We start from the raw sequence: 26,313 nt of genomic DNA on the forward strand, positions 1-26,313 counted from the left end.
GGAGGAGAAGGCCGATCCGCCTCTGCCGGAGCGTGATACCACCGCCATAATAGCACAAGCTAACGAGCTAGCAAGTTCAGAGTACTTGACTGAATTCAAAATGATTTGAGAAGACTATTGGTTGCGAGTGTGTGAAAGCAGCAGCAGCTGCATAATGAGATCAGTTGGATCTGATCTTAAATTGTTAATTTGGGGATGATGGGCTCCACATTCCACGTCGGTGCCTCCTTTTATATTTTTCACTTTTATTTTTTTAACTTTTAACCCTCCCCTCCCCTCGTGTGTTAACAACTCTATATACTCGAATAATAATGTACGGAGGTGATATGATGACAATTTTTTTCAGTCTATACCGGTTGTATAGCCCCTATGCAAGCCGTATAGGCTTCAAACACTCTCCGACACAAAATGACAAAATTTTACGTCTATACGACTCATATAGCCTCTATGCAAGTTGTATACACAAGCCTGATGACATGTGGTGTGGAATGCCTTAAAAATGTTGAAGTAAAATGGACTGGGCAGCTGACTAGGTTAGTGGGTTTGAATTAGTATTGGTTGAACCGGGTTTTAGTAATTTTTTTTTTTTTTGAAATATTATTATACTAGGAGGAAGGATCAACTTCAAGATAGGTTTAATAAGGCAGTCGGTTCGAGTTCAAAATTTCTTAATTTTAGTTTTAAAAAACTCTCTTTTGTCAAGCTGATTTTCTAATCTCGTCATTCACTTCTGAAGAAATCAGGGAATCAAGGAGGTTATTTGGAGTTGCGGCAATTAGAAGGCCGTTGGACTCGACGGGTTCACTTTAATATTGATCAAACGTCATTGAGACCTCCTTTCTTAGGATAAGCAAAGGTACAAATGCTTCTTTTTATCACCCTTATACATAAAGTAAATGAGGGGATTGTCACTCCGGATTATTGCTCGATTAATCTAATTAGTTGCATTTGCAAAGTTATTATGAAAACGTTGACGGGTAAATCTAAAAAGGTTGTGTGCTTGTTTGTAAGTAGTGAACAAAACGCCTTTGTTTTAGGTTCGAATATTTTGGATGGCCCACTAATCTTGAATGGATAAAAAAAGTTCTTTTTTTAAAAGTTGATTTCAAATTAACGTTTGACACATTGAATTAAGATTTCTTAGATCCAGTTATAATCAAATGAATAGTCTTTCTAACTTTGTAGAAAAAATGGATTCGAAGGGGGTGTGTTTGGGGGGGGGGGGGGGGGTCATGCGACATGGTGACCAGTTATCTCAATTCATATTTATTTAAGGGATGGATGCATGGTGCTTTGCATATGACTATCTCCCCAACTTCTAATTTGGGCTTTATACATGATATAAAAGACTCGGTTAAGAGACCTGCTCTTTCTTATTTGTTTATGATAATTAAATATAATGGTTTAAGACTTTAAGCATAGCAACCTTAATGCGGTGAAATACTACTCGTTAAATACATAAATTTAAACATAAAGAAACAATAGAACTAATCACTTAAAGTTACCTCTAAATTTACGTTTATAAACACTATTTATATACTAAGGTTTTCATTATGCGACAAAGTCAATTTTATTTAGTGGGTAAATGGAACGGAGAAGGTGGAAAACACACTGTCTCACTTAATAATTCACAAAACTAAATAAATGCAAAAATCGTCGTCGTCGATAATAATTAAAGTTACACATTTTTAATTGATTTCTCGTCACACTTTGTCACTCCATTCACAACCTGATATCAAAATGAACTAATGAGTTCAAAAACATTTTCCTTGAAAAACTAACTATTTATTTGCAAGTGTAAATATGTTTTCTTTTAAGTTATTACATATAGCATTTGCCCGTGATCTAAGTGAATAAAAACAAGTTTTGAAAAACTCATTTTTTATTGCATATAAATCTACTAACTTTTGAATCCGTGTATTACACAATATTTATCAAACCAAAAAAAGTAAATAAGGTTTGTTATTTCAGTTGTGATTCTCAAAATACTTATGAATTAATTTAATATAGACTTAAAGGAAAAATAAACGGGCTAACGAAAATTACTAAAATAACATAGTTTTGGAAACGTCGGGTGTGGATTTGCAAGAAATTTAAAAATTGTGCTAAAATTGCGTAGTTGGTCAAACTTCAAGTATGAAAATGACACTATGTTATAAAATCCACACTATGTGACAAAATGATTTTGACCTGTGACCCGTAAATAGCTAGAATGAATAAGATGAGAGATTGTAAATTATGAGAAATATAGACTTTACACCTAACTTTAGCATTTTCTATTATCATTAATGTAAAATGTAAGATAAGATTTTGAGTTAAATCAATTAATTCCGAAACTCATCAAATTCAGAATAGAAATGGTCCACGATTTAGACAAGCTATTAATTTGTGGAATTCGGCCAAGTAAAGAAATACTCATCCAACTAATCGCATTTGTTGTAGCTTTTAAAATCAAAACAGAGACCATGAAAACTAGCCACAAGTCCACAACAATACATATTTGATATTCTCCCGTATGAGCTTTCAAATCCATCTCCATGTTTAATATTGAAACCCTCATTTTTCAAGTACATGACAGTAAACATGTATGAAGAAACACCGATCTAACCCTTAGTCTAATCACTTAGTCTTTAGGTTGAGGTCAGGTATTCCCACGGGGGGTTAAACGTAATCCAGCCAATCTGAGTGTAAGCATTTACAAAACAGAACACCGTGAGCTCGTTACAAAAAAGAGGGGGGGGGGGGGGTTCTTTTCGTAACCACCCTCCGACGTGAGAATAAGTATAGGAGATCGAATGAGTAATGAATATCAGTTATCGCGGAACACTACTAAGTGTTCTCGCCTTAAAGTTCGGATCCTTTTACCGTTGAGGTTTGAGTGATATTTATAGTCAGATTGGAGGAGAGAAGGTGTGGGTCGCCTGCCATGTCAGGAATTCCACCAATCAATGTTCCCACGTGCGCCCTGAAGGTTGTGGGTAAAACAGTTGACTGATGGTGATGTTTGTATTATGTAGTACTATTAGCTACGTGCTATTATTTCCTTATTGGCTGGGTGTCCCTTTCAGTAAGATACTTCATTTTTGTACAATACTTAGGAAGATCTTTGGCGCTACATTTCCTAAAGTGCCAAGTAGGGGTGCAAGTAAGCCGAGCTACTCGCGAGCTATTCGAGATCGGCTCGTTAAAAGCTCGATCGAGTCGAGCTTAATCGAGCCCGAGCCTGAGCTTGAGCCTAAAATTAAGCTCGTTTAATAAACGAGCCCAAGCCCAAGCTTCACTTATCGAGCTTGAGCCGGCTCGTGAGCCTAAACGAGCTTGTCATTTATGTAATTTTTAAAAATATATATTTAATAATTATTAATTAATATATATATAATCTTATGAAAAAATAAATATAAATAACTTAATAATATATATTATCTTATACATAAAATTATAATAGAAAAAAACATATAAAAATAATTATAATTATATAAAAACTAATTGATAAATAGTAAATAAGCCGAGCCCGAGCCGAGCTCGAGCTTTAAAAATATAGCTTGAAACGAGCTGAGCTCGAGCTCGAGCTCTGTGTAAGTTAAACGAGCCGAGCTCGAGTCCAGTCGAGCTCAGGCTCGGCTAGGCTCGTTTGCACCCCTAGTGCCAAGAAATGTTTGACGCATAATAAGATGTAACTCAACGTCCAAAGGTACGCTTTGACGCCTGGGTTGGTTGGATACCCTATCTCTTAAGTGTCCCATATGAAAACAACGAGATATTGTATAAAATAATATCCATGGGGGAGTCACCAAAAGCAAAATTAAATCTTTAAACAAAACCCTTTTATATATAATGAAAGTTTTAATTAATAATACTTGCATTATCTTTGAACTAAATAAATTTGTCTAAGAGTTATGTAGCAAATCAAATGAATATATAAAGGCGTGTATTTACACAATTTGATCATTTAAGTTTTAACACGAAATATCTATTAAAATGTCTAAAATAAATAGGTTGAGTCGTGAACTAGTATAGTTAACCTGAAATCAGTCATTTAGCTAAGATAAAACTGAAGTGAGCCAATGCCAATGTATAGTAAATCTAATTTCGAATGTGTATAATATGAAAGCTTAGATTTCTTAATGACTACCGTTCACTAGAGGTGCACAAATCGGTTTTTTAAAAAAACCGGTTCGGTTAATAACCGGACCGGTTTTTCTTGGCCTGGAAAAAAACCGGTTTTTAAATAACCGGACCGGTTTATTAACCGGTTTTTTTGGTGCAAAACTCGGACCGGTCTAACCGGTTAGGACCGGTTTAGAAACCGGTTAGAACCGGTTAATAACCGGTTTTTTTAATTAACCGGTTTTTTTTTTAAAATAACCGGTTAATAACCGGTTTTTTTCATAATAACCGGTTTTAAAATTAACCGGTTTTTTCCATAACCGGTTCAGTAACCGGTTTTTTCTCTAGAACTTGTAACCGATATACGAACCGGCGGTTACTAAACCGGTCAAACCGGTTTTTAAATAACCGGTTTTTGTAAAAACCGGTTTTCGGTTTAAACCGTTGAACCGGTTCACCAACCGGTTTTTTTGCCCATCTCTACCGTTCACTGTCATTAAGACTATTCCCATTAGTTTGATCGGTTGGGTTATTTAGTAAAGGTGGAATTATAAAGAAAATGAAAATGAGCTTATGTGGCAATCAAATTGGGCGACCCGTTTGCCGCCGCGACTTTAAGTCGGTTGGACCATTAATTCTTTTCACTATTATATATTAATTGAAATCATCCTAACCACGTATTATTAATAAGTTAGAACATAATTAAATTCAAAAGGCATAATAAAATTAAAATATCATAAAACATAATTAAATTTAAATATCATTACTAAAACACAATTAATTTAAATTTGTGGTATCGTACTCCATTTCCATTTAAATTTCCATGTTAATTAACTTTATTTTTAAAATATTTCTTTTACTTTTAGTTAAAAGCTTTTTTTTTATTTTCTATTAAAACTAAAATCATATTTAATATAAAATAGTTTGTTTGGTTGAGGTTGTTAATGAGAGTGACAATTTTAGTTTAGTTGTTGTGTAGGTGGATGAGAAAGAAATTAATATTTTAATTAATAGTTTAGTTGGATTGGGTTGTGAATGAGAGTAGTCTAATAAACCTATTTCAAATTTTATAATCATCTAAGATTTATATAAATTAAATTAAACCGGGTGGGTAAAAATAATTAGTTAGATAGCACATATTCATACAAAGTGAAAAAATAATTTAAAACCCATAAATTATGTATATCATTACAAAATACAATATTTAAATACAAAATTACAAATACAAAAAGATAACAATATTTAATTAAACAACACCAATAACAACACACTAAAACCAGCCAATAGCAACCCCACCGGAGACCCACCGAAAACCACCTCCGTCGCACCGGACTTCAACCTCGTACCCTTATACCGTTCCTTCTTACCCACATCATTCACCTCAAAATCAGCCCCAACCACCAGCCTCTTCTTCTTCGTCTTCCAAAACACTATCTTAAACCTAATCGCCGTAACCAAATCCACCCTAAACACCGGCAACCCACCACCGTCCAAAACCCTAACAGCATCCTCCCACGGCACTCCGTACGTCTCCGTCCAGTTCTTCCGGCGAGCCTTCTTATTATGCCCCTGGTAAAACCCACGAAGCGTGTAATTCGAAACAGCGATTCTGGTGGTGTTAAGGTAGTATTGTAAGGTGATGTTGAGTGGGTCGTAGTGGATGCCTTTGTCTTTGTTGGTGTTGTCGAGTTTAAGGTCGAGGTAGATTGACTGGTACGAGGTTGTTGAGTTTACGTTTAGGGTTTTGTTTAAGGCGGGAATGTAAACATCTTGGATGGATAGTATTGGGTTAGAGGTGCGTAGGCTGAGCCACATGAAGAGAGAAGCCAGGCCTAGGGTTAGTGTGAAGCTGAAGCAGCACCGGAAACAGCCGGTGCCGGTGCTGTGGTGGTTGTAGTCCGACATGGTTGAGTTGGGTTGGATTCCGGTGAGGATGTGAGAGAGATATATTTGTCAGTGTGGACTGTTGACTCACGCGGCAGTGGAAACCTTCAAGTAGTTTACAAGTGGTTATAAATTATTAAATGACAGTTATATGAAAATAAAATAAAAAAAACTTATTTATAGAATGTTAAAAAATATTTGATTTTAACTATTGTAAGCAAGGAAGGAGTAGAAAGTTATGAGTTATCATATTTAGGTCCTTAAAAGGATTTAAAATATATAGAGTATTTGTTTAAGACAGAATTACAAATTTTGTCCTTTAAAATAAGACGAATTACGGTTCGTGTCCTTTTCTAAGTTTCCTTGCATGCGGTGTACTTTAAACTTTTTTTTCCTACAAGTTTTGTCCTTTACGCTAACTGGGTTAGAAAAAGTCAGTTAAGTATGACATGTGCCAGACATGTGATGGGCATAATTGTAATTTTAATAGGGGAATGTATTATATATATTTTCTTTTCTTTCTCTCTTCTTTCTCTCTAAGCCACCACCATCACCATAAATTCCGGCCACCATAAATTCCGGCCACCTCGTTGCAGATTCCATTCAACCCACCACCACCACCTCCTCTCCATCTCACAAACCGCCACCACACTTTCCGTTCACAAACGCAAACGATCCCTATCACCCGAACCCGACCCATCCTTTTCCAAAACCCGTATCCGAAAACCCCATTCACCTAACCCACCCACTGACCAAGATCAGTCGCACCCAATCAAGCGACTTAACAGTTGGTTAACTTCAATGGCTGGTGCAGCCCCATCTCTGCTTATCCTCCACCCCCGGTTCACCCGACTCGCCACCACTCTCTGCCCATTCACCTTAATCCACCACTTCACGGCCGCCGCCACTGGGTTAGAAAAACTCAGTGGCCTGCTTTGTCATCATACTTGCTTACTTGACCTGCTTTGTCACACAACCGTCTTCTCTGGCGAGCCACCAACACTACAACCGGAACCCACCACTACTAATGCCTACCTCCCCCCCCCCCCTCTCTATCTCTCTCTCACACAAACACACACACACACGAACAGCCACCGTCGTTAAATATTTCAGATATTGAAAGCTCGCTGGGTTGGACATGTGGGTCGATTTTGAGGGTGACGTAGTCTCCGATTCCGTCAACGCCGCAGCCTGAGAAGTCAAACCCGGGTCAGAGGTTGGCTACGGTGGCCGGAGCGAATGATTTGACGGAAGTGTAAACGGGTTCGGGTTCCGGGTTCGGGTTGGATGTGACACCGATTTGCAGCTGGGGGTGGGGTTGGATGTGATGGAAGTGTAAACGGGTTCAGGTTCCTGGTTCGGGTTGGATGTGACGCCGATTTGCAGCTGGGGGTGGGTGGAGGTGGGAGACGGGGTGGGCTGAAGTCAGAGATGGTGATGGTGGCGGGCGCCGGAGAAGAAGCAATTGCGGCGGTGATGGTCTGAAGTCGGAGACGGTGATGGTCAATGACTGTCATCGTCGGAGATGGTGATGGTGGCTCGCCAGAGAAGAAGCAGTTGCGGTGGTGATGGTCGGAACAAGGTTGAGGGGAGGTGGTTTTGTAAATATGAAAGAAGTTGCAGGAACAATATATGCAAGAACAAAAATGAAGAAGAAAGAGGAAGAAGAAGTTGCAGGGCAGACGAAAAGACAAAAATGCCCTCACATGCGCCTCACGTGAGGGCATTTAACTGAGTTTTTCTAACACAGTTAGCGTAAAGGACAAAACTTGTAGGAAAAAAAAGTTTAAAGTACACCGCCTGCAAGGAAACTTAGAAAAGGACACGAACCGTAATTCGTCTTATTTTAAATGACAAAATTTGTAATTCTGTCTTTGTTTAAAAAAATTATGGAATTTAGTGTTTGAAGACAACAAGTCAACCTGATACGAAATGCACTTACACGAAGAGATTACTTGAGTCGATTAGCAAGGTGGTTATCAGTAGCTGTTTGATTAGAACCATCTTTCGTTTCTGTTCTCTACCAATGAAAAGGCATATATCCTGCATCAAATTGTGTTTTTAATTACAGTATAAACAAGTAGTTTTACTCGTGTGTTGGCGTGGGCCACGTTAAACATGTTACATGTTTGAAGGCTATTGCACAAACCGACGGGTACGCGACATGAGGTTGGTTGGTAGTGGTTCGATTTGTATAGTAAAAGTTTTGTGGCAAATTTTGGAAGGTTAAAATCCTTTTGGCCGAAGTTGAAAGTCTAACAGTTTAAAAGTTTTGTGATCAAGGTTGAAAGAATGAAAGTTTTGAAAATTTTGTGGCCAATGTTGAAATACTAAAAATCTTATGCCAAAAGAGTAAATTTGGGAAAGTTTGATGACTAAAGTCTAAAGAACAAATATATATAACTTGTCCCAACCCGAACTAAAATAACAATTTTTCAAATCAACCCGTTCCGACCAGTTTGCCAATGCTACGTAATGAAAATTCCCCTTTATAGGGTGTGAGTATCATCAACAAATATTTTATTCATTTAATGAATAGTTTTCGAACCTTTTTCATGGCGTCTCAATCACAGATCAAGTTTTGCCTCCATTTTGAAAACTCTTCATCCGATTCCTTGAGAAACGGATGGGTCTTGAGCACGGAAGATTTGCTCAACTTTGTCGTCGGTGCTAGTGAGTTCAATAGGAGGGGATGGCGGTGGCTGGATGAAAAAAAAAAAGATTTGAGTTTGATGGTTTGAGTAAAATTATACTATTAAAAATAATCAAAACTATTAACATAATGTGTATTAGATTCACCCGAAATACGTATTCAATTAAAACAAAACAATTTGTGCAACTATAGGGATAAAATCCGCCGGTAAAAAAACGATGAAAGATCATTTCAAACATTTAAAAAATTATTTAGTTATGAAACTTCAGTTTTCAATAATCTATTTAGTTTTCAATACACGTTTCCTTATACCAGTTATTGATGCATATTGAAAAACTCTCTCTTTAGCTTTATTTAAATAAAAAAAAGGCAAACCAATCGTACAAAAAAGTAAAGCCAGAACTGTACCAGACGCAATTTTAATGATCCCAAATTCACCTGGAACACAAATTCGATTAAAACAAAACGATTTGTGCAACAATTATGAACGATTAATTTCATCGATCCAGATCGCGTACCATTGGTGATCAGTATGATTTTGTCACCAATTTTGATATGGGCGATCCGAAACGAAGATCGCATGTCACAATATGCTTCTCGTGACTGTGTATCAAACTAACAAAAAGGCTTTAGATTTTACCTCTTCGAGTCGGTAGCCCGAAGCGCTATAAACAATCAACAGTCATAATATCCACCAAACTGATTAGCCAAATCCGTATGTATTATGAGATGCGTAACACCAAACCTAACATTTAAAATGGACAAAGCAAGTAAGAGATGCAACCTCAATACTTTAAACACATTAAATAAGGAACCCAAAAAAAATCCGTTACAAATTCTTTTCATCTTTTTACAGATCTATTATAGAACATGAATGTAGCAAAGATAAAATGCTTAAAATGCTCAAAAAAATTTATTCGGTAACGGTTCTCTTCATTTTTCAAACCGATCTGAATATGATACACACAAAATCCATGGATATATGTCCATAAGAATACCAATACTAAAAATTTTACAATCTGTACTTTTGAAAAGCAATGATTTTGTAAAGAAAGATTTTGAAGCACACAAGATAAGATCAAACAAAATTAAAAGTGCTTACATTGCTACTGAATAAGAGATGCCGTTTTTTAGAGCGAGATGTGGACGAGATAGAGAAGCAAGGGTGCGGCTGAAACTGGAGTTGGATTCATTTAAATAGAAAGTTCAGTAACCCTAATTCAAAATTTTCCATAGCCACCCAAGACGGCCGACATTCTTTAGATAATCAATTGGGCAAGGCCCAAAACTTTTAAACCCAAACTCTAAAAAAAAGTAAAAAAAGAAAAATATTTATATAAATAAAATTCGCTCTTTGGATCCAATTCAATTAATCAAGCCCGTTGGCAGGTGCAGACACATGTGCATATTATGTTCCCGAATCATTTTTAAGGATAGAATTTAAAAGATATGAATGAAAACACAAAAATATTTGTGTATTAGATTTTTTTAATGGATGAAATGAGAAAAAGAAAAAAAAAGAAAACCTTTAAATGGATCGAAATAAGTTCAGGTATATTACAAACTTTCTTACAATAAATTAAATTAAAATCTAAAAAATATATTCACAATATTAGAAACGACAAATGTAAAAGAACACCAATAATACCGGGGAGGGGGGGGGGCTATGTGTACTATTTAAAAAATTAATATTCACAATATGAACTTTTAAAAAGCTATGTGTGAGTAAGCTCCCCCTTATGAGAAAATGATGTAAATATCCAGAAGTTCTTCCTTCGGGAATAACAGTTATGAAATAAAATATTCTCTTTTATCAACATCTCTGAGTCTTGTTATGAAACCTGGAGTCCTGGAGCCATTTTTATTTCCGTCAAGGTAGGAGGCCATAGGAAGGTAATGATTGGATTGGTCACTCGTCACAAAGGTTCAGAGACAATGGAGATCTAAGGTATATCTGTCTCATAACTGTTATACTTCAATGATTTTACTCATTTTTCCTTAAAACAAAAAACTAGAATCTTTGAAATAAATTTCAAAAATCATGAAAACAAGATATCCGCATTTCTGGTATCAGAGCCTTATGCTCAACTTTTTAAAAATTAATATTAGAGTCTTGTGCTCAGTAAAAATTAAACACTAAGCCTTAGGCTCAGTTAAAATGGAAAATAAAAATTTTCTAATTGAAGATGATTCTAAAGGATCATACGAACAAAATACTGAAGTTATTAACTTTAGTGAAAATGAAAGAGGTTTTCAGTTAGATTACATGATTAATTCTGACCAATTAACAAAAATAAGCAAGCTTAAGTTCAAGCTTGATAATAGACAGGTTTTTAATCAACCTAATAGTTTACAAAGCCTAGTTTCAAAGGCTTTCTCAAGAAAGAATAAAATCCTTTATTGCTTTAATACTGAAGAATTTTCAGTAGACATAAAGGATACATCGGAAAAAGTATTTTTGCCACTCTTAACAAAAGGAGAAATAGCAAAAAGACTTTTGACTATTAAACCCGAATTAAGAAAATCAATGAACATGGTGCATATAGGAGTAGTAAAAATCCTACTAAAAGCACAGTTCAGAGATGGAATTAATTTTCCTATAAAAATGGCTGTTGTTGATAATAGAATCATTAACAACAAGATGCTCTCTTATGGGCAGTACAAGGAAATTTAGCTTATGGTAAATTTATGTTTACTGTATACCCTAAATTTGCTTTACATCGAGATTCAAAAGATTTCGACAAAACTCTTAGTTTCATACATCAATGCGAAAGAACTGATCTTATGGAACCAGGAAATAAAGTATTTACGATTAATTATCTAATATCGTATGCAATTACCAATAGTACTCATTCAATAGAGTATAAAGAAAAAGAGAGTATAACAATCGAAGATATATTCTCAGATATAGGAACAGTAGAATAAAGTAAATTCACTGAACCTTCACAACTTCAAGAAAATTGGGCAATTAACATAGCTCGAAATAAACAAATTCTAGTGTCTAGACCTAGACATAGTTTTTCTGGACACACTCTAAGAATTAGAGAACCAGCTTCCACTTCTACAGAAGTACAGTTAATACGATCTATGTCGGAAAGAATAGATAAGTATGGAGAAATTCTTAAAGAGGTTATAGGAATATAATGTCTTTAACCCCAATCATAGAAGCAGTTAAAGCTCTAGATGATGCAATTAACTTTGAAGAAAGTGAAATTCTGATATATGAAGGCCGAATAAACCAAACTAAATATGACTTTATGTTACCAGATAACATAAAAGCTCACAATATAAGATTATTCAAAAAAGAATTAACTACTGCTAGAAAGAAACTCTCTAAGCTTAAAGCGAGAAGAACTATAATAACCACAACATGAGTTCTCTTCTAAAGCTAGAAGAATTAGTTAGAGATCTAATTAATAAAGTAGAAAAATTATCTACCAATGAAAATCTAGAGACTATAGCCGCAAAGATTATTAAGGACGTCTCAGAAAAAATTGATAAATTAGAGGAAGCTAAGCCTCAAAAGATAGAACAACACACAAGAATCTTCAACAAAAAAGAAAGATTTCAAAATACTCTTTTCCTAACTTTAATGTAGGAAATCCGTCATTAGGAAGTTCTAAATGTCCAAATGCATTAAAATGGCCGTTTGATACGAAAGAACCATAGAATATTAAAAAATAAAATTCTTTAAGAATTATAAAAAAACTCGACAAAAGCTGACATGAAAGGACAACGTCCATGTGATAGCCTTTTAAAAGTAAGAAACCCATGTGAGATGTCTAAATTATTAAATTTGAAAATTGATTTGCAAATACAAAAGTGTCACATAATTCAAAAATTCGGCATAATTCAGAATGATTGGAGTATGCATCCAGGTGACAAACTCTATCCGAGTTATTAAAGCAAAAATTAAAACTTGAAAGAGAAATTCAAGAGCTTAACAAAACGAAAAAATGAGTTCTATCTCTCAAAAACTAGAACAAATATTTGATAACCAGCTAAAGACAGGCTCAGCTGAACAAATACATGAACTAGTCCAACTAATATCACTAAGTGATAAAGAACGCGAACAAAAATTTGCGGAAAATAAAAGTCTTAGAGACAAATATTTTCCAGAAAAGGTTTTTACAGTAAAAGAACCTAAAATTGAAAAAGATACAACACCAGAACCTATAATTGAAGATGAAAATTCTTCTGAAGAATACACTCCTATGTACAATAGAACAAATCGGGCCAGTACTAGTTATACTAGACACAAAAAGAAAAATGTAGAATTTTCTATGCCTTATCACAAAGGTATACCAAATTCTAATAATGGTAGTTCAACCACAATTGACACCATAAAAATAGACTGTATCTTCGATCTTGAAAAAAGAAAAGAAGTTATAGACAAATGGAATACTGAGATTAGTCTCATTATCCAATCCAATCCAGAAAAGTTCTCTTATGCTAAAGCAGTATTATTACTAATAGAACATAAATCTTCCGGAATTATTCAAGATTTCATTAAAGGTACAACCTGGAATGAAAACATGAATGGTATAGACCTCTTTGATGAACTAATAAACGCCATGTATATGATTTCTTAGGTCTTGATTTTCTTACAAATAAAGACCAAGAAAATCAAAAATTGCTGGAAAAAGCAAGACAAAATCTTACAAAAGCACAATTATGTGATATATGTCTTTTAGACGATTTCACTTGCTTATTTGAGCAAAACTTATACAAGTTAAGTACGGGTGAATATCATTCCTGGATATAAACCTACTTAATGAAAATCCCCATAGTAGGAGAAAAAGCCAAAGAAAGATGGAATAAAGAGAAGAATTCTTTTACTATGCATTCCCTCGGATTTGCTACAAGAATTGTTAAAGAAGAAATTGCAGTCTATTGTGATTTCTCCAATAAACAAAAACAGCTAAAAAGATTTAACAAAAAATTATGCAGTACTTTAACTGAAACACCCCAATTATCCCTTTGGATGTGACCCGCCCAAAGATAAAAAATATGTTGGTGCATTTTGTGACCGTCGCTATGCAATTCTGACCAGCGGAACGCCACAGGCGAAGTTAGCACAACTTCGCCTTAGGCGAAGTTAGAACAACTTCTGCCTTAGGCGAAGTTATCACAACTTCGCCTTAGGCGAAGTTAGCACAACTTCGCCTACTGAAGCCCAGGCCCGAGAATGTTTGGTCTATATATTGTTGTGTCATGTTTAGTTTTAGATTAATCTAGAAATCAGTGTGTGTTTGAGCAGCTTGTTTATTGAGAGAGAGTAAGAGACTAGAGTCGTGTGAGACGACCCGAGGTAGAGCTCACCTCGGGTCAGTCGTGTTTTCTGTTTTTGTTACGGTATGTAACGTGATTATTTTATATATGAATCTGCAGATTTGTTTATCCCGTTCTAGTATTTGTTCGTGTATTTGTTCGTGTACGTGTTTGTGTTATTCGTCTGTACACCAATAAACGAGTCTAGGAGGATTCCGCACTCCTAGACCTCGTGCGGATCTCGTATCGATCGCCGACGCCCCAGGGGGACTTACAAGTGGTATCAGAGCCTTAGGCTCTTACGCTATGGTTCGAGATCTGCGTTTTGGTGTTTTTGGCACGTTTCTGTGCGTTTCTGGCCGAACCGTTCTTCAGGCGAAGTTATTGTTCATCAGGCGAAGTTGCCGTCACTGTTCGTAGGGTTTCAGCGAAGATATAAGGTCAGGCGAAGTTATGAACAGGCGAAGTTGACTTCAGGCGAAGTTATGGTCAGGCGAAGTTATGGCCAGGCGAAGTTAGCAGCCAGGTGAAGTTAAAAAAAAAAAAAAAAAAAAAAAAAATTGGAGTTTTCGTCTGTATGGCCGGGTGTACACGATTATTGTGAGACCGAAGATGTTGTTCCGTCAACGAGTGATCTTGTTATCTTTTGGTTTTACGTGTGAACAAATACGTGTCAACTCTGATTTGGAGTTGAGGTTGTGAATGGGTTATTGTTTGTAACTGGATATTGACACATATTCGGGTGTTTGTGGGCAATGAAATTGTTGTTGTTCGTGGTGACCAACCGAAGAAAGTCAAATTGAACTGAAGGTTTTTCGTCATTACTGGATTGCGGTCAGAGCATATTATTTATGTTATCTTCAAGGCGTTCGAGAATTGGATTCTGAAACGTGATGCTTATTTATTAGAGTGAAGATTCTGGAACAAGTTGGATTTAACCGGGAATTAAAGTGTTTATGTTCCTGATCGTTATCCCTGGTGATTGAAGATGCTTCAGATTTTTTAATGGTCATGTGTTAGATTCTGTCAAGGTGGTTTTGTGATGAAATTGATCACTTGATGTTGAGTAGTTGAAGATTAAAACCTTATCATATGCCGACGAGTTGGTGAAGTTGTGGAGGAAGCCCAACTTCACGTGTTGGTGAAGTCAGATGGACTCACGTGATTGGTTGAGATGATCTATTGGCACGGGGATGCATGCATTACAAAGACCTCAATCGTTATAGTCGGAGAAGCTTACACTGAAGGGGAGATCTGATATGGAAGACGCTGGGTGATTGGTAGATTTGTGAAGCTACAGGACAGTTTCAGACACGGCTGGTTGACTGCAAACAGAAGATCATCAGTTAAGAGGGAGTCTGTTGGTGCATGTTTTGTAACAGATGATCTTTCGTGTTTTGTTAGAATTGAGAGCAACGGTCAAAGGGGAGACTGTTGGTGTATTTTGTGACCGTCGCTATGCAATTCTGACCAGCGGAACGCCACAGGCGAAGTTAGCACAACTTCGCCTTAGGCGAAGTTAGAACAACTTCGCCAACAGCGAAGTTGTAACAACTTCTGCCTTAGGCGAAGTTATCACAACTTCGCCTTAGGCGAAGTTAGCACAACTTCGCCTACTGAAGCCCAGGCCCGAGAATGTTTGGTCTATATATTGTTGTGTCATGTTTAGTTTTAGATTAATCTAGAAATCAGTGTGTGTTTGAGCAGCTTGTTTATTGAGAGAGAGTAAGAGACTAGAGTCGTGTGAGACGACCCGAGGTAGAGCTCACCTCGGGTCAGTCGTGTTTTCTGTTTTTGTTACGGTATGTAACGTGATTATTTTATATATGAATCTGCAGATTTGTTTATCCCGTTCTAGTATTTGTTCGTGTACGTGTTTGTGTTATTCGTCTGTACACCAATAAACGAGTCTAGGAGGATTCCGCACTCCTAGACCTCGTGCGGATCTCGTATCGATCGCCGACGCCCCGGGGGGACTTACAAAATACTTCAAAAAGAAGTATAAAAGAAAATATAAACCAAAAAGAAGGTTTTGGAAAACCAAGAAGAGAAAATTTACGCCAGGTAAATATTTTTCAAAAGAAAAACCAAAAATCTGTCCGCAAGGAAAGAAAAAAATGCAGGTGTTGGATATGTTCTGAAGAAGGACATTATGCCAACGAATGTCCTAACCGACAAAAATTCCCAGAAAAAACAAAGCTCATTTTAGAAGCTGAAGAAGAAGGATATTTTCCTTCTGAAAATATTTACGATGGATATACTCAGGTATATTCACTAACAGTCAAATACGACTCACTAGATGATTCTACTGACTCAGAATGACTACAACCCCTAAGCGAGAAGAAAATGAATTAGGCAACTTACATTTTTGTCAAAATATTTTAAAACAAGAGGAATTGGTCTATGCTAATATAACTAATCCCAACTCTATTTATATCAAAGGAAAAATTTTTCTAAAAGGATATAAAACGATAACTTTACATTACTATGTTGACACCGGAGCAAGTCTATGTTTAGCAAGTAAATACGTTATCCCTGAAGAACTTTGGGAAAACACACCCAAGGACATTAAAGTAACAATAGCTAATGAAGAAACGATTAAACTAAATAAGGTTTGTAGAAATCTTATAGTTTACTTTTCAGGAAAACCATTCCCTATTCCTACCATTTATCAACAGGAATCAGCAATAGATTTACTCATTGAAAATAATTTTTGTCAGCTGTATGGGCCCTTTACACAATGGTTAGACAGAATATCTTTCCATCTTAATCAAGAAATGATTCTGATTAAGAAAATAACCAAAGTACTTCGAGTTGGGAACCCCGATTTTCTTGAGTCAATGAAAAAAGATTCAAAAATAAAGCAAATACCTGGTACTAATATAACTCAAGAAGTTATAAAACCAGAAGAAAGGTATTTCATAGAAATACAAAAATATCAAAAAATAGAAGCACTACTTGAAAAAGTATGCTCAGAAAATCCCATTCACCCAGAAAAATCCAAAAACTGGATAAAAGCGTCAATAAAATTAATAGATCCTAAGACTATAATCAGGGTAAAACCAATGAAATACAGTCCACAAGATAGAGAAGAGTTTAGCAAACAAATTAAAGAGTTACTTGAGCTAAAATTAATTGTTCCAAGTAAGTCACCTCATATGTCACCAGCTTTTCTAGTTGAAAATGAAGCTGAAAAAAGAAGAGGAAAAAAGCGAATGGTTGTAAATTATAAAGCGGTTAATTTAGCAACAATAGGAGATAGTCATAATCTTCCTTGTATGCAAGAATTACTAACCCTCTTAAGAGGAAAAACCATATTTTCTAGTTTCGACTGCAAAAGTGGTTTCTGGCACGTACTGTTAGATGAAGAATCTCAGTTATTAACTGCATTTACATGTCCTGATGGTCATTATCAATGGAAGGTAGTTCCTTTCGAATTAAAACAAGCACCTAGCATATTTCAAAGACATATGCAGAATGCTTTAAGAGGATTAGAAGATTATTGTACCGTCTACGTAGACGATATCATAATATTTTCTAACTCTGAGGAACATCACTATTTTCATGTTTTATCTGTTTTAAAAACAATTGAGAAATATGTAATTATTTTGTCAAAAAAAAGCAAATCTTTTTAAAACAAAGATAAACTTTTTAGGTCTAGAAATAGATTAAGGAACTCATTGTCCACAAAAGCATATTTTGGAAAATTTACATAAATTTCCAGATACTTTAGAAGATAAAAAACATCTACAAAGATTTCTTGGTGTTTTAACTTATGCCGAAAGCTACATTCCGAAGCTTGCAGAGCTCAGAAAGCCGCTACAGGTAAAATTAAAAAAGGATTATATATGGGATTGGAAAGAAGCCGATACAGATTACATTAAAAAGATAAAGAAAAACTTAAAAAGTTTTCCTAAACTTTATCTTCCAAAAGAAGAAGACTCTCTTATAATTGAAACCGATGCCTCAAATGATTTTTGGGGTGGGGTCTTAAAGGCAAAAACAGTTGATAGAGAGGAAATTTGTAAATACACCTCTGGAAGTTTTAAACCAGCTAAAAGAAATTACCACAGTAATGAAAAAGAATTACTGGCGGTAAAAAAACACCATTTCAAAGTTTTCCATTTATCTAACCCCTGTAAAATTCCTAGTCAGGACAAATTATAAAAACTTCACTTATTTCCTAAAAACAAAAATTTCAGGAGATAATAAGCAAGGAAGCCTAGTCAGATGGCAAATGTGGTTTTCAAAATATTCCTTTAATATTGAACATCTTGAAGGACCAAAAAACGTGCTAGCTGATAGCTTGACACGTGACTTTCAAAATACGTAAGCAATGACATAATCTTTTTCTATAAATAGAATGCGTCTCTTTCAAAAGTTTATCACACCCTCATTTAGAAAAAGAATTGTGATGGAAGAAGAAAAAGAAAAAATCAAGGCCCTATGCCTAAAAGAAAAAATTCTTTTAATAGAATTACAAGCTGTGCAACAGCAAATTGTGTTATACAATGATTTGCTTAACACCAAAACTGTAAATTCTGTATAGGAAGACGAAATTCTAAAAACAGAATCTATTCCTTTACAAACGGCTAAAGGTAAAGAAAAATCAAGTCCGTTGATCCCTGATTCTTTGGGAAAAAGCATACATGAGGCAAAAGATGAGCCATAATCATCTTCTAGTCTGGAAGCAAACGGATCTTGTAAAGACAAGTCAAATCCGTTTACAGCTGATAGTTTGCCAAAAACTATTAAAACCATCTAAGCTCAAAAGGTGACATCTTCAGGAAATCAAAAGACAAGATTCAACGTCATTTTTTAAGGAGACCACAGAGGAATTTATGAAGACTGGGCTATTGTCTCAAAATATGTCCAGAATACATCAGTTTCTTACAAAAAATTCAGCTCCTTGTTACAAGCCCAACAAGAAGCCACAAGATTTTCTGCAGAATTTGGAAGAAAAGAATTTCCATTAAGAATTACTATCTTTCCTATACCTGTAATAAAGACAACAAGAACCTCACCGGTTAACTTTTCAAATTCATCATTTGAAAGAAGAACAGGAAAAAAGAATAGAGATTCAGAATGAAGAAATCGACCTAATAAGTTTGGACGAATTCCGATCAGTCTGGTCTAAAGCTAGGGCTCTTAGCCCAGACGACTTTGAAGTCGAAAATATATACACAGAAGACAAGACATCAAAAAGTCTATATAACTTCTATCCAGGATCTGATCCTCATTTAGTTTCTCTAGCATTTTCTGCTGGACTAATTAAATGTATATATCCCTCTTCTAATTTACAAGAAATCAATTTGTTCACAGAAGGCATGAAGAAGGCTATAAAAACCTTCAGATAAAAGATTGCAGCAGCCAAAGATGCCAATATCTATATTGAATGCACTTCTGCATTACCAGATTGGTATCAAGGAAAAAGCTTTCATGCCTTACATTTTGTTGGCTTAGCTAAAACAAGAAATGTCCAACCTTCAAAAGTCAGGGAAGAAAAAGAAGATATCAGCAATTGGGTCTCCATTAAAGTTAATGTGTATCTAAAAATATTAAAGACTCTTCAGTAGATTAAAGTTGGAAGTTTTAAGAAAATTAATTACTGCAGGCAAAACTGCATAATTACTAGTTACAGTGGAACCCCCCTGCTTGTTCATGAAAAACATGCAATAGAGACCATTGAGCAACGAATCATTCTCAATCAACTTGATGTAGGTCTGGCCACTAAAAATTATTGTGTCAAGAACTGGCACGCATAATAGAAAATCATGCATGTGAAGAGTGCAGAGAAAGTGACATCCTCTCAGACGAAATAATGGAGGATACACGTGAATTAGACCCTACACATGGGTTCATTGATTAAAAGCAAGCATGTGAATAAAGCAGGCAAAGCGACAACCTCTCAGTCGAATAATGGAGGACACAGAATTAGGACCCCACATGGGTTCAATTATGAAGATAATTACGTAAGCACTTACGTAAACAAAAAGAACTTTACGTTCATTGTTTTTCCTATATAATGTAAGAATTGTAAGGGATAGAGGCATCGAATACTCTCCCAAAAATTTAATTTCCTTGTAATCTTAGCTATGTGTGAGTAAGCTCTCCATTAGGGGAAAATGGTGTAAATATCCAGAAGTTATTCCTTCGGGAAAAACAGTTATGAAATAAACTATTCCCTTTTATCAACATCTCTGAGTCTTGTTATGAAACCTGGAGTCCTGGAGTCATTTTTATTTCCGTCAAGGCAGGAGGCCATAGGAAGGTAATGATTGGATTGGTCACTCGTCACAAATGTTCAGAGACAATGAAGATCTAAGGTATATCTGTCTCATAACTGTTATACTTCAATGATTTTACTCATTTTTTCTTAAAACAAAAAACTATAATCTTTGAAATAAATTTCAAAAATCATGAAAACAACATATCCGCACTTCTATAATACCGAGGAAGGGGGGGGGGGGGGGGCTAAAAGCTAGTATGAATATATATTTTTATTTTGTTATGTTCTAAACTAATATCACATTTAGTATAAAACAAACAGTAAAACGGGTATCACAACATTTTTACATATGAGATAAGTTATATAGCACTTGTTACATGTCAAACAAGCTCTTATCAAACGTTCACCTTCTATATATAAATCTTATTTTGTGCTTTGTGTAAAAGCATTCTCAATCCATTTTCCATCTCCATATTTAAAATTACACTAAAAGTCATTATATTTTCTCCCTCACTTTCAATTAAATAATACTTTTTATACCTTTTTCATTACCTTTTCTTTTTCCTCTACTAACAACCATTTTAAAAAAATATTAAAAAATTTTAAAGTGCGAACAGTGTTTTTCCAAATTTAACCATAAAACAGTAAATTTTTTCTATTATCTACTCACAATCATTCAGAACCATACAGTCACGTAAATATGGAGAATCCATGGGGAATGCTTTTAACATGTTTTAGTATGTAACCGTACGTGTTGTATAAGGACTTGTAATGTTATGTTATAGAGGGAAAAGATAAGAACAAATGAAGGCCACCCCTAGATTGACGCAGATAATAAACGACACATACGTTATTATTATGAATTATGAAATGTATGGGTTTTATACGGCTCTACTCTAAACTAAAATCCCAGACCATACGCCACTGGCAGCAGGAAGATGTTGAGAGCTAAATATCTAATCACTCATTCTCGTCCTTCAATCGCATCTTCCAGATACGTAAGCATTCGTCATGAGTTTCCCAATTAAATAGTTTAATAATAATAATAATAATAATAATAATAATAATAATAATAATAATAATACGGTCGTTAAGATCTATGCTATAAAACAACCAAAATCTGTTGATTATGATTATGATTTCAAATACACAATTGCTCATCTATTTGGGCATCGATTCAAGTGTTGGGTTTGCATGTACCGCAAGCCTTAATCCTAATCTAATTCGGGCTTAATATTTTGGGGGAATTGAATTATAACCGGGATGCTTAGACGTATATATATGCAGGATTAAAACACTTCTTTAATTTTCAATATCAACCCATTTTTGGGATGGTGGGTGGCGTAATCTAATGCGTTTAGTGTTCTATGTACTTAACTGCAATATTATGTCTAGGGCCGTTTGTAATTACTTATTTAAACAAGTTATCCTCATCCTTATAATCAGTTTATATAAAACAAAGATTAATTTTAAATCCATCAAGAATAATCAATTTGCTTTTTTTCAATATTGTAATAGCTTGGAACATTAGTGATAGCAGAACATGAAGGCGGTTCACTCACCACCAGTTCTTTAAGCTCAGTCGAAGCTGCTGCAAAGTTCTTGAATAAAGACAATTCTTTATCTTTACTATTAGCCGGGACGGGCACCGCGTTACAACAGGCTGCTGCAAATGCTGCTTCATCTCATCCTTCAATTTCTCAGGTAAGCGGGTCAAAATTGCCCATTTGAGTTAAAGCACACCCCAAATCAGCCCGTTCTAATCTGTGTTGGTTCATTGTTCAGGTGTTGGTAGCTGATTCAGATAAATTAAAAAACCCGTTAGCAGAACCGTGGGCCAAGTTGATTCATTTGGTGCAGCAAAAAGGTGATTATTCACATATTATTGCTGCTGCAAATTCTTTTGGGAAAAATATTTTACCCCGTGCAGCTGCGCTTCTTGATGTGTCACCAGTTACTGATGTAATTGAGATATCAGAATTGAAAACATTTGTAAGGTATTCATCACAACTTTTTTCATTTGACCATAATACCCTTATAGGTTTATGTTTCTTAATTACTTGTGTACTTTGTTTTCTTTAATATTAATGACAGGCCAATATATGCTGGCAATGCTCTATGTACTATCCGTTACACGGGCTCAGATCCATGCATGTTGACCGTCAGGTCCACCTCTTTTCCAGTAGGCTCAACTGCACCTGATTCTAAACCCAATCCTGCCCCTATACACCAGGTTGATTTATCTGCATTTAGTGAAGGTGTGCTAATTAATTAATTCAATTAGAATCATAGTTTATTTAGTATTTAGTTGTATAGATTATCACTCATATAAAACACGGGTTAATTAATGCAAAAAGTGTGATGGTTCAACCCGGTCTGACGCGTTTTGATCAGTTACCCAACTGGGCTGACACGCCCGTTATGCATATGAACTCGTTAGACTATTAATGGCTGTTGCTAATATGTTGATTATATGTTTTGATAGATTGTAATTCTAGACTTGTGAATCAAACCACTCAAGAGTCAGAAAGACCGGATCTTGGAAGTGCTCGTGTTGTTGTTACAGGTGGACGAGCTCTCAAAAGTGCTGAAAATTTTAAGTTGATTGAAAAACTTGCTGAAAAACTTGGTGCTGCAGGTTTTTATTCTTATTCATATTTCCATTTTGTATTTAAGTGGCTTCACGTGTAGTTGTCAACTGGTGAATTTAGTGAGAACTGAGAACTGCTAATGAACTGAGCGTTCAGTGAACCGTTCAACGGGAAGTTCGTTTATGTTCGTTTATTTAATATTGTGGGAACTGCTAAACGGACATCCAGTGAACCGTTCAACGGGAAGTTTGTTTATGTTTGTTTATTTAATAAACAAACGACGTGAACATGTTCATTTAGATAAAGTGTTGAATGAACGAATATGAACAGGTGTTCATTCATTTATTTTCGTGAACGTGAACATTCGTTTATTTTCGTTCATTTACATTTGTTTATGTTTGCTAGTTTACGTTTGTTTTGAGTTTGTTCGTTTATGTATTCATTTGATTCTAGGCCCACTACAATTTAGTCTAGTTTTGGCAAATTTTTAGGCCCAACAAATTGATATTCACGTTTATTGCTCAGTTATGTTCATTTACATTCGTTCATCTATGTTCAATTATATCCGTCTGTTTATGTTCATTTGCGTTCGTGAACCATTCGTCTATACCCTCTGTTAACGAGCAAACGTAAACAATAAACACACTCATTTTCTTAATGAACGAACAACCAAACAAGAACAAGAAGACCCCCGTTCATTTAATTGTTCGTGTTTGGTTAAAGTTAACAAACGAACACGAATATGTCCCCTTGTTCGTTTACAGGCCTAAGAACTGCTACTCACTTGTACCTTCTTCAAAAGCATATAAAAAGTATACAATATATATGTATGCATATCTATAATATATACATATATAGTAGGGGCAAATTTATAATTTATCTTTTTAAAAGCTTAAAATTTCATACGCATTCTTTCAAAATTCATAATATCATATATGCGCTTTCAAACACTACTGTTGCTTGTGTAGTTGGTGCCACCCGTGCTGCTGTTGATGCGGGATACGTTCCTAATGACCTTCAGGTGACATTCATGCTGTTTTTTTTTTTATCTTTATAAATTACTTATGTAAGAATTTCACAGGATCTAAACAAAAATGCTATCTTTGATGCATACATTCTCTCAAGTCATTTATTTAGAATATTGGATTTGTAAACAATTTTACTTAATACAAGAATTTTGAAAATGGATAAAGGGTTTTGGGTGGTCAACGCTGCCCAAACTATTTAAATCTACCCATAGTTATTTCATTTTCATTATTTCCTGACCCGCCCGTTTATGTCAGGTTGGTCAAACGGGCAAGATTGTTGCTCCAGAACTGTATATGGCTTTCGGTGTCTCTGGGGCCATCCAACACATAGCGGGCATGCGAGATTCAAAAGTCATTGTTGCGGTCAACAAAGACGCTGATGCACCAATTTTTCAGGTTATGTTTCTCTCATTTGATAATTATTTATATTCTTGTGGTTAATTTCTAAAGGTTCATAATTTACATATGTTCTAGTTTGTATAATATCATACATTTAAAGCACTTAAGAATGCATAGTAAAAGTAAAACCTTCATTTATTTTGTGTATCATTAAACAGGTTAAAATGATATTTTTAGTGTGTTGAAAGATAAAATGTATTATAAAATTTTGAGGATATATATATATATATATATATATATGTATGTTACTGATTTCTTTTCTCTAAATGCAGGTTGCTGATTATGGTCTTGTAGGCGATATTTTTGAAATAATACCCGAGTTGTTAGAGAAGCTTCCGGAGAAAAAATAAGTCTGTTCGACATTCAAATTTGACTTTTATGATACACTGTAATTTACTAACTGATTTATGCGTCGGATGCATAGACAACTTGTATCTCTTGCAATGAAAGTTGTCCCTTTTTATTTTATCATCGATTTGTGCTTGCTTATTGTTGGTGCGGTTTTAGAGATTACATAATGAACGGGTCAGATGGGTTGTGTAACGAGTTAATAAGGTCGTAACTTGTAATAATTATGCAAGGTTCAGCTGTATTGATCCCTAAACATACTCCCCCCCCCCCCTCCTTTTTTTTAAATCAAGTGAATTTTATTTTATACGTTTAACTTGTTAAAATTTTCAAAATTGTAAGTAAACGAGTTGAAATCACACCGGTTTGACACTGAACCAGTTGGTGCAACATTTCGTTTCGTGATGTATGTAATTTGAAAATTTTACCAATAAAATAGATTTATGACTTGTAGCTAAATGGATGTACCCATGGTAAGAACTATTGTAATAATTTGTGGAAATGAGGTAAAGAGTTCAAGGGCGAAAGCTAATTATACTTCTAGAAATGCATAAAAGAGTAAAAATTAAAAAGCAAAATACTAAATTTAAAATTTACACATTTCATCTCTGAAATCCAAAACTAAACTTTTTAAAAAATTTAACGGGTTAGCCTATTTGTTTTTGTGTCTTGTTTGTTTCGGTGTTTCGGTCATGCCAGGAATTGCTAAGCACAATGTAACAAAGTAAAACCTAGTAAATGAGAGTTATTACCACACTTGCTCTTAATATGATAACTAGTTAAAATATTTATATAGATATTTAAAAAATAAGTTAAAACTATGATTATGAAATAATTACATAACTTAAATCATCACTATGAAGGACTTTGAGTTCGTTAAAGATGATTATGAACGTTGTTTATACCGCTATATTGTAACTTTAGTAGCATAATTGGTCTTGTATGTAGATGACATACTCTTCATAAGAAACATCCCATGATTACAAGCTCGAAAGTTTTGAATACATTATTTTTCTTAATGAAAGACCATGGTAACATGTTTTGGCTTTATAAACCTATGCCAAAGTACACAAAATGAGAACTCTTAACAATGGTGTTGCTAGCTCGGCGAGTTCAAAACAAGAGTGTCGTACCACTACATAAGTTTGAGTAGTCGGGAGAGGTAAAATGATGTGGATTGTGGTGATAAGAGGGTTAGAGTGTAATGGTGGATGCGAATGTTTGTAACTCTGGCATCTATAGTAATAATAATGCCTTACTTAAGCGAAAGAGCCTATGTCACCACTGGGCAGATCCATATCGTTGTTCAATCTTTCTTATGTGTGGATATTAGAAGATGACTATGTGTGTGGATATTAAAAGAATCAACATATCACTTAATGCTAAGTTGTCACCACCTTGTGTGTCGATTTGAGAAGTATTAAAGGCTGATGCAAATTACCGATGACTAATTGTAGCGCATCTAAGAAGTATTAAAGGAATCGAAAGCTTACTCGTTTCTTCGTATCAAGAATAGTGCAAAGATACATCTATGTCTCTACGAGAGTGGAATGATTGGTGTAATTTCAATATTTGCTTTTAATTATCTCTTGTGCTTATGCCATTCTAGCTACGGCTAATATTATAAAATTTCTCGCAAGCATGTTATGCAATGTATATAGAATACTCCTGACTAATCGATTGATAATTGTGTAAATGACATATTTCTTGTACTTACACTACTATAAAACCAAGGCGTCAACAACATTAGTCCATTACCTTATAAATTTAAACATCAATTCATTTAAGTGCAGTTTATATGAA

At 35.0% G+C, this 26,313-nt stretch overlaps 1 protein-coding gene and 1 pseudogene across 1 annotated transcript; one reads left to right on the forward strand and one right to left on the reverse strand.

The window, feature by feature from the left end:
- Positions 1-5,349: 5,349 nt before the first annotated feature.
- LOC143620448 (protein NDR1 pseudogene) lies at positions 5,350-6,020 on the reverse strand (annotated as a pseudogene).
- A 15,057-nt stretch (positions 6,021-21,077) lies between these two features.
- LOC143620449 (electron transfer flavoprotein subunit alpha, mitochondrial-like) lies at positions 21,078-24,628 on the forward strand. Its single transcript, XM_077092148.1, has 8 exons — positions 21,078-21,142; positions 21,663-21,848; positions 21,930-22,141; positions 22,239-22,402; positions 22,630-22,782; positions 23,704-23,756; positions 24,019-24,159; positions 24,435-24,628. The coding sequence occupies exons 1-8, from the start codon at positions 21,083-21,085 to the stop codon at positions 24,510-24,512; spliced, it is 1,047 nt and encodes a 348-aa protein (XP_076948263.1). The 5' UTR covers positions 21,078-21,082; the 3' UTR covers positions 24,513-24,628.
- The last annotated feature ends 1,685 nt before the right edge of the window (positions 24,629-26,313 follow it).

The sequence above is a fragment of the Bidens hawaiensis genome, unplaced genomic scaffold (assembly GCF_021521415.1).
Source record: "Bidens hawaiensis isolate Kalapana, Puna unplaced genomic scaffold, B.hawaiensis_p1.1 tig00002572_1, whole genome shotgun sequence".
In the NCBI taxonomy this organism is placed as follows: Eukaryota; Viridiplantae; Streptophyta; class Magnoliopsida; order Asterales; family Asteraceae; genus Bidens; species Bidens hawaiensis.